The 9,701-nt window shown below is 40.1% G+C and overlaps 1 protein-coding gene across 1 annotated transcript; it reads left to right on the top strand.

Annotated features, from left to right (window-relative positions):
• The first annotated feature begins 8,032 nt into the window (after window positions 1–8,032).
• Window positions 8,033–8,938, top strand: LOC128368101 (cyclin-dependent kinase 5 activator 1-like). Its single transcript, XM_053328842.1, has one exon. It carries the CDS (start codon window positions 8,033–8,035, stop codon window positions 8,936–8,938), a length of 906 nt encoding a protein of 301 aa, XP_053184817.1.
• Window positions 8,939–9,701: the final 763 nt, after the last annotated feature.

Genomic DNA, 9,701 nt, shown 5'->3' with positions numbered 1-9,701 from the left:
TGAGTATGTATACTAATGCAAGTAAGTACCCAAAATAACTTGGACACTTTAGGATAAACTGAAATCATGTTGGAGTGTTGCACCGTTAGATTGTGAGACATTAAATTAAATGTTCACATAATTTTTCTATCTCCTGGTTATTATCAATGTGGAATTTATAGCATTTCTGGATCTTTTTCCCACAGTATCAGTGCTATGAGTTGGGTTCATCATCCTCCTTCTCCCTGCTCACTCCCACTGTCCTGTCTGGCAGATCCTGAGTTAGTTGATGGGAGAATTCTGTCACTAAAGCTAATATTCGACAGAAATCTCTGAAATCTTCACTCCTCCTCTCTTCAGCCTTTCACTAGAACTAATTAAATGCTAGGATGGGGTGGTGAAGACGCCTGCTAAAAGGAAATGTCACCAGTAAGCCCTGTCTGACAAATATTTCCACATTTGCAGCTAGCAGGATGTGACTGCCCTCCAGTGGTCAGGCTTCTTATTGTCCACTCTGAACAGGCCTTGCTGCTTGTCTAATAATATTAATGATTGCTCTGTTATATTTAATAGTCCCAGTGAGCCATGGCAGTGTCACAATGAGCCAATATGGACCCTGAAACCCCAGGAGTGAAATGGAATCCAGTCGAGCTTTTTGACCAGTCCAGAGGTCCTCAGTGAAAAAGGCATATGTACAGATTCAGACACGTTTGTTTTATCTAATTTGACTGTATGTACTGTAGATAAAAAGTATTAATATAATATTATGATTGGACTTAATACCGTACTTGTCAAACAGATGCAGTATGTTAGCTGAAGAGACAAAAGAAGAAGAAGCACATGAACAAACTATTATCTTATTTACACACAATTTGTTTTCCTGAAATCAAAACAGATACATAAATGGGACATCTACAAGGAATGAGTTTCTAACTCTGCTTCAAGATCCAAAATAAATGTACACTGTCCCTTTTTTAAATAAATAAATATGTAAAATAGACTACAAAAATGTATTAAGCTGATATTATTGGTAAGGTAAGTAAATGTCACAGACAAGTCTATAATATAGAACATATACTGACTTAAATGTTGAAATTGTAGGTAATATTTATGGAAACGGCTGAAATTAAGTTCTGAAAATTTCGCATCTGATAATGGCAATTGCTGCAGTTGCTACAGTTTCACCACCAGAGGGCACACATACCTTATAAAATGAAGAGAGAAACTTCCATGTCCTCGTTTCATACACCTTGCATAATATGTGCTAACAGTAGCTGTAAATTTTAATGATTTTTCCTTTCAGCTCAAAAGCAATAGGCTTTGATAACCCAGTTATTGTACTGTAGATGGCAAATTTAAGTAGCTGATATGATTCAATCTTCCTCAGCATCTATTCACTCTGTATAATATACCACCACATAAAGTATTTACATAGAAATCACAATGTAAATGCCTTGTTTTTGCACTGACAGACATTGTTGATTGTTATTTATGGGTCTTTATTGTATTTAATGTCTCACTTAGCTCCTTTTGCCTCCATCTTTCTCTTTTAGTGAGTGTCTTCACCTCCACTGGTGTTTTGTTTTTTTAAATAAATGCTCCTGTCATCCTCCCTGGGCCTCTTCTATCAAACGTGAGACACCTTTCTCTTACCTCCCATTCGTGTTCTTCACCCCGCCTCTCCTGCTATTCTCACCTCTCCTCTTTTTTAATTCAATTAGTTAATGGTCAAAACATTTGATTTTATTAAACTTCCCCAGTAATAATCTAATCAGTACAGGCATTTTGTACAGTTACTTTAAATTAATTTTGTTCCAGCCTGATGTACTGTTTGTCTTCAGAGAATATCTGCCCTACATTTACAGTTGTGGTATAAATTACATCCTCAAACTTTTGTCCAATGGGTCACTGTACTCAACCTAACCTGCCCAGCACTAAAACAGCAGGTCATAGTGCAGTATTTGACAGCATTTAGTGGTTATCTCAGTGTTTGTGGAGACCCAAAACAGAACTTTTTTAGACTGTATGATAAATAAAGTCACAACCCTTATTTAAAAGAATGCACTTGCACTTACAAATTTGGTCACTACAGCTTCAAATTGGTCACGAGTGGAAGTGTTTGACGTTATGAGCCACCATTTTGCATTGTCAAGATTTTACAGTGTTTCTCTTACGATTTTCAATTTCATAGAATAAAACTGTGTTAAGAGGCCTTAAATGTTAGACTTACATTCATCAAGTAACTAAAAATATTACTTCAAATAAATGCTAATGATGTTCTGCATCTGCTGGATGAGCAAATGGGCAACTGTTAACTTTATAAGATGATAATACTGTATGCTAATGTTGTTTTTACAGTTTGTTCTGTTGCCCAGAAGTAGCCTGAAAAATCCGTTAATGCAGCTTTGATCCAAACGGCAACTACCTCAACATGACAAGTAGTCCTATAAGCAACATGGCACACCCACTTTACACGCCCATTTGGTTAGGCATGAAGAGAGGGATGGTTAGTGTTAGGGTTATGTGTCATATAACACCATTTCAGTCGTGTAATAAAGTGCAGATAGACCCTTCTCCAGCTTTAGACTGAAGTTAATGCATAAGTATCTTAATGTACAATACCATCAATGGCTGCAAGATACTGTTTCCAAAAAAATGCTGGCTCTAATTAACCTCCATTCAAAAAATGTCATCTTCTCTCTAGAAATACTAAGTCAGTCATTGTTTCCAACTGGTCATAATGTTGTCAATCAAATTGTGTCATGATATTTCATTACATTTCATATTCAAAACATTACTTACCTACCCATTTGCAAAGCATCATAAATTATCAAAGTATCCAGAAACAAAAATAATTAAAACTGCAAGCAGTGATGAACGGGCCCTCGCGCCCCCACGCACCGCCTTGTACGCGCATGTCGGTGCATGCTGCAGTCACATGGCAGACACAGCGGGCACGTAGACGTCTTGGCACCGGGGCTTGTAATGAACACTGTGTGATGGGGCTAAGTCACATTGCATGTGTCCACTAGGTGGCGCTAGAGATCACCCACCAATGACATGTCATGTTGCAGTGTGTGATGTGGAGAACACATCCTGTAAATTTCATATAAATCGGATAATGTTTGTCATATGAGGCTGACTTCCTGTGGCCAGTAGGTGGCGCTGTGTATATGAAGCAGTATTGATGCATAGATGTGTTCAGGGCGGGACCCTCTACATGCGTGAGCAATTTGGTGTAGGTGGGACAATGTCTGTAGGAGTTATAAGGACTTCCTGCTTCATGGCGAAGCATCGAAATTGTTTGCACAGCCACGCCCAACAGGAAGATAACTTTTCATCTCCAATGTCTCAAGCTGACTCTGTGTGAATTTGAAGTGGATGGGATGAAATCTCTAGGACTAGTGCGTTCAAATATGAGGCCTGGAAATGACCACAAAACTCACCAAAATTGAGCATTTTTCCCAAGATGGCCGACTTCCTGTTGGACTTAGGGTATGGGTCCAAATGGCGTTTTTGTGCGTCTGGAGATGATACATAAACCTACCGAATTTCATTCTTCTGAAAACTTATTTTGGGAGTAATTAATGAACAAATGACGCAAGTGACTTCCTGTTGCCAGTAGGTGGCGCTATGACTGTCACTAAATATGAGACTGTACATGTGTTCAGACCAGGATGCTGAACAAGCATCTGAAATTTGGAAAAGCTGAGACCATGTGGAGTCAAGTTATGAGGGTTTGAATTTTCATGGCGAAGGATCGAAATTCGCCACGTCACCACGGCAACCAGGAATGACGAGGGAAAAAGCTTTTGATAACTATTCATCTCCAATGTCTCAAGATGATCCTGTGTGAATTTGAAGTGGATGGGATGAAGATTATGGGAGTAATTAGTGAAAGAATGAAGCAAGTGACTTCCTGTTGCCAGTAGGGGGCGCTATGACTGTCACTAAATATGAGACTGTACATGTGTTCAGACCAGGATGCTGAACAAGCATCTGAAATTTGGAAAAGCTCAGACAATGTGGAGTCAAGTTATGAGGGTTTGAAATTTCATGGCGAAGCATCGAAATTCGCAGCATCACCACGGCAACCAGGAATGACAGGGGGAAAAACCTTTTGATAACTTTTCATCTCCAATGTCTCAAGATGATTCTGTGTGAATTTGAAGTGGATGGGAAGAAAACTCTAGGAGTAGTGCATTCAAATATGATGCCACAATTTGCATTAAAATCAATATTTTGATTCAAAATGGCCGACTTCCTGTTGGTGTTAGGGTATGTGTCCAAGAGACTTTTTGGTGCGTCTTGACATGTTGAACATGTGTACCAAGTTTCGTTTCTCTATGTCAATCTGTCACGAGGGGCTCGCTTTTATTGATTTTTTAGGGGGCGCTAGAGAGCCATTTTGTCACGCCCATTTGTGCAAACCATGAAATATCGAAATTTTCGCCGGGTCTGGCTTGCGTGGAAACTTTGGTGACTTTTGGGGCACGTTCAGGGGGGCAAAAAGAGCGTTGTTTTGGGAGAAAAATAAAAAACGGAATAATAATAATAATCCGGGCAATTACAATAGGGCTTCGCGCTGGTCAGCGCTCGGGCCCTAACTAAGATTTCAGACAACAAACAAACTCCCACACAAGACCAGACCCAACTCTCCAAAACTCTCAAGTAGTCTTCCTCTCACCATCCTCATCACCCAAACCTATGATTCATGGACTCTTGTGGTTTCCTTTGGTATCTGAATATTGATGTCTAACAGCGCCAGCTTGACGCTTTATGTCTAATATATTGAGATTATGCGTCTCATCTGTCACATCCTGCTCTTGTTTTGTTTGTTTGTGATGAAAGAGTTCCGTTTGATCAACGAATGATTTATGATGTGTTGATCAAACGTTGGCATGATCAAAAGAGTTTGTGTGAAATGGGTAGCACTTCACAGTTTTGGGACATTGTTGTCTTTCATTGTAAACTGCTGAGTTTGGTCAAAATTACCTTTCAGTTTGATCATCCTTTGCTGATGGTGTCTGTTGTGGTAAAAGTGATGATGCCTATGATGATAAGATGTTGAAAGAAAGTAGTGTATATGGGATAATTGGTAAGATTGTGGAAAAATGTATCTAGGCTATTTTAGGATCTATATCTACCCTCTACCCTCTACCCTCTACAGCTACAATTGAGTCCAATTTAATATTTGTAGTTTTTTTTGTCAGAATGTTTTATCTTCAAGCTTTGGACAGCTCACTGGATCCTTGCTTAGTTTTTGACAAGATTTTGCAGATAAATTGCTGCAGGAATCCAGGTATCTTACATTGCTAATAAATTAGCTCTATTGTGCTAAACTTAGTACATTCATGATGTGATTGACTGCACTGCATCCCTTGGGCCTCACCATTTACTATCTGAACTGACAAGAGATCAAATACAAATGGAAATGCCAGGAATTCAGTCAAACTCCACTAAAGCTCATGGGAGAAGGAAAAAAAGCTATAAAAAGCAACTGGATATACTCTTATGTCTCTCTATGTACTTAAAAAACATCATAAAGATTTTGAGATACCTAAAAATGTGTTCTTTACCCAGAATAAAGACAGTGGCATGTATTACTAAAACTGCAGATGTTGTTGATGTAGTATTACAATAAATGCACCGTTCATATTTATTTGGTGAATGTAGTTGGAAGTTCAATAAATTGCATTAGGAAAGTATATATTATATAAGTATAAGTATATAGTATAGTAATTAAGTCCATAATTCTTTGCCTGAATGGTAAAGCCCATTCTGACGACTCCATAGTGTTACACTTTCAATGCTATTTGTATCTGTTTCCACTTCAAGCTGAATGGATAGGTCAGACACCTGTCATGTAACTTACCAAAGGGGTGCCAATTCTGATTAAGGTAATTGGATCACCTCCCTGAGACGTGCATGCACTCCTACAGTTACTGTTAGTGGGATTGGAACTGACCTATCCCGCAAGGTTATTACAACAGGAAACCATGGAAATCACATAATATGTATTCAGATGTGCAGAGCTGATCAATCTCATTGTCATTGATTTCTCTAAATATGAAAAACTCACTACCTGGCTATTTAAAAATCACACTATGCATAGTTCAAATTCTAGAAAACTGGCACAAACACTTTGTACACATTTCTGTCCAACAACTATTCAGGGAACATTCTTTTATACACGTTAGGGGGGAAGAATGAAGTGTTTGTTTGGTTTAAATGTGTTGAAACCAGTTCAGAGTAGTTTTGTAACTCTTATTGAACACACACAACGGCATTGGGTTTGTGGACATACAATATGATTAGACTGAGGAAAGGTTTTTCTGTACATCAGAGCACAAGGGACTTACAAAATGATGTAAACCTTGAGCTCATCAATTCAGAAGTTCCTGGAGATATGGATGTCTAATGGAAAAAGATTTATTGACAAACACAAACTTGTTCAACCAAAGAGATACCAGTTACTGTCATGGACTCTGTCTCTGGACTTTTAGTGTTTTGGGATTATTTTTGGCGTTGCTCTGTGTTTTTAATGTACTCTTCGTTACAAATTGAGTCCACGGCTCTTGTTTTTTTTTAAAGTTATCTCTGCTTTGCTTTGGTTTTATTCTTGACAGTTTATACATTTGTGTTTCTCATGTGTTGCTATAGTATTGCTCAGGCTCTTATCCATTGCACACTTGTTCAGTATTTATTCTTGTTACCTGCCACACCATTGCTGTCCTCATTGTGAGCTAATCCTCGTGTCCCCCTCCTATTTCTGTGATAGTCCCATTTCAGCTGTCTGTCTTTCTGTGATTAGTTCCTTGTGTATTTATACCTCTCTGGTCTTTGAACTCTTGGTCAGATTGTGATCAGTGTATCTTGGTATTTGCAGCCTAGTCACAACATCACTATAAGATTGTTACATTTCACGCCTCTATCACAACAATTATAGGCCAGTTTGACTAGACTCGGAAGAAGATACTGGCTGCTTGTCTGAGGAGCATTTCATACATGGCACATACATGAAAATAGGAGCATTTCACATATGACAAGTATATGAAAATTCCTTCATGTGCAACATGTGACAGGAAATACCCCTAGCCCAACAAATCCTTATGCAAACAACAACAGTGGTGGAGCAATTGAGTTTGAACAAAGGCTGATAGCAGTGATACCACAAGCAAAATAGCATTTAGTTTGACTTCCTGGTGTATGTGCTAGTCTAATAGGTGATGTGGAGACAATGTGCAGAAATAAAAAGGTTGCCAGGCTATATATTTTAAACGTAATATTAAAAAATATTTTTTTTAAAAACTGAAACTGAAACTTTTTTTGTACCAAAAAAAATTAAAAAGCAATGATGTTGAGATTTTCAGAGGTAAAATAATATGACTCTACAAGGTTTTCCAAATGAGAGGTGGTATTGAATATTAAATCTGTAAAAATTATAAATATTGTTGCTCTCTGCAGCATTGATAACCTGATTATTCTTGATTTCACTGTGTAACACGTCAAAACAGTGTCAGTTACTCCATGACCATATATTTAATTTAAAAAAAACAAAAACAACAAACATAAAGGATGCCAATTTAAACGAGATGACGTGATTCCAAAAGTAAGTGGACTAGTGAAGGCACAAAAATAGTAGGTCTAATCTATCAATGGCAACCTATTCTGAATCCCTATTGATTGGATTATTGATTAGCTCTCTCATTGGCTGGCTCGGCTGTCAGTCAGGAGCTGTACTCTCTGGTTTGTTTAAACCTGTGATTTACGCAGGACGACTAATCTTTTCTCAGGCTACAGTCACTGGATTGTGGCGCAGCGTCTCCATGCTGAGGCGCAGACGGAGCATCTGTTGGAATACAACTTCACTTTGAAAACGGGCTCCATCTTCGTTCCCAGCCACACAGGAGCGATTTAGTGGAATGAATAAACGTGTAAATGGAGTTTAAATCGTTGTCGTGACTGTTCCTCACCGCCTTACATCTTACAGTCGATTGCGTATTGAAGTTCAAGCAGCATCCATACCTCCACGGCTCTCTCCTTCGCAAACATGGGAACCGTCCTCTCTATATCACCGGCGTCAAAGAAGGCGTCTATAATGGATTCCAATGCAGCAGGAGATGGATCCAAAACGGACAAGACCCTCAAACGGCCCTCCATGTTCGTCTCTCTGTCCTGGAAGAAGCTGGTATCCACTTCGGCCAAGAAGAGCACTAAGAAAGTGAACCCGAACCTGCCGCCCATCCGTGAGCCCCCGTCCAGTCAGGTGGCTCAGCTCAACAGCGAAAACACCAGGAAAACCGAAGAAAGAAAACCCAAAGCACCGATTCCCGTCCCGGTGCCCACAGTGCCCACGGTGCCCAAGGTACCCACGGTATCCTTGCAAAACAACGAGACTACCACCCAAAACGGAAGGCTCTCCACGGTCCAGAAACAACCCAGCCGCCTGTCTCTGGTGTCACCCAGGCGGATAGTCATACAGGCTTCCACCGGGGAGCTACTGCGGTGTTTGGGGGACTTTATATGCCGCAGGTGTGATAAAGTGAAAGAGTTAAACAGCGGAGAGGTGATCCTCTGGTTTCGAAACATTGACCGGACTCTTTTGCTCCAGGGCTGGCAGGATCAGGGTTTCATCACGCCGGCTAACGTGGTGTTCGTGTACCTGCTTTGCGATGACACAATAACGGACAGCATTGATAACAGTACCGAGCTTCAGGGCACCTTTCATACTTGCCTCTACCTCGCATACTCCTACATGGGCAACGAGATCTCCTACCCACTCAAGCCATTCATGATCGAGGCGAACAAGGACGTTTTCTGGGAGACGTCGCTCCAGATCATCAACAGGATGAGTGCCAAAATGCTGCAGTTGAACGCAGACCCGCATTTTTTCACCGAGGTCTTCCAGGACCTCAAAAACCAACGGGATACCAACGAGACAACCCTGGACCGCTGATATGGACACAGACACTGGTGTGCTTTTTTAAACATATGAATGTTATGTGCAAAATCACATAACGGGGAAGGTTTTGAATGTAAAAGCCAACATTAAAGGCTTCTCACGTCTGGGCTGAATCTCTCTCTAATGATGTTAACACAATTCAGTCAGGTGTTTAGGCTACAGGGGGATTTCATAAATGCATGCCAATGGTAATATTGTCCTCTTTTGTCTTGTCCCTTGAGTGACCAGGGATTGACTTAGTGTTACAAACTTCTCCCTAGGTGGTATTCAAATACCCATTTCATTCATGATTAGCCCACTTTCTGGGTAAATGAGTGAATGTCGCAGTGATGTGACAAAGGCAGGACTAGAATAGACCCGGGTTTGTGAGGAGGAGAGGCGGAGCTGTCCGAGGTGCTGACCTCTGCAGCCATTTCTGCCTTGCTCCTTGCTATTTGAATCACTTTTCCACAACAGAGCCAAGCATGGCTTAAGAGGACGAGAGCCAGCCCAGTACACTCTCAGCACATAAGCCTAAGCCTTGTAAGAAGAGGTATAGCTACAGTATACTGTACTTTTACTCTGAGCCACCTGTCAACACAGTCACATGCAACAAATATCAGAAGCATGTTTCTTTATATTGACAAAACACTGTAGAGGTTTCTCTCTGTGTATAAAAGTTGAAAATATAATTCTCATCTGCAAACCATAGGTGATAAAACACTATATTGCATGGCTATTTGCACATGTGGAATGTTTCAACTCCTGTGATTATAAC

The sequence above is a fragment of the Scomber japonicus genome, chromosome 11 (assembly GCF_027409825.1).
Source record: "Scomber japonicus isolate fScoJap1 chromosome 11, fScoJap1.pri, whole genome shotgun sequence".
NCBI classification, from domain to species: domain Eukaryota; kingdom Metazoa; phylum Chordata; class Actinopteri; order Scombriformes; family Scombridae; genus Scomber; species Scomber japonicus.
The sequence above is the reverse complement of the archived record's forward strand: the minus strand, read 5'-3'. Positions and strand labels throughout refer to the sequence as shown.

What these genes read in the sequence shown, in the direction of transcription:
- LOC128368101 (XM_053328842.1), top strand. Translation starts at nt 8,033, where the DNA reads ATGGGAACCGTCCTCTCTATATCACCGGCGTCAAAGAAGGCGTCTATA.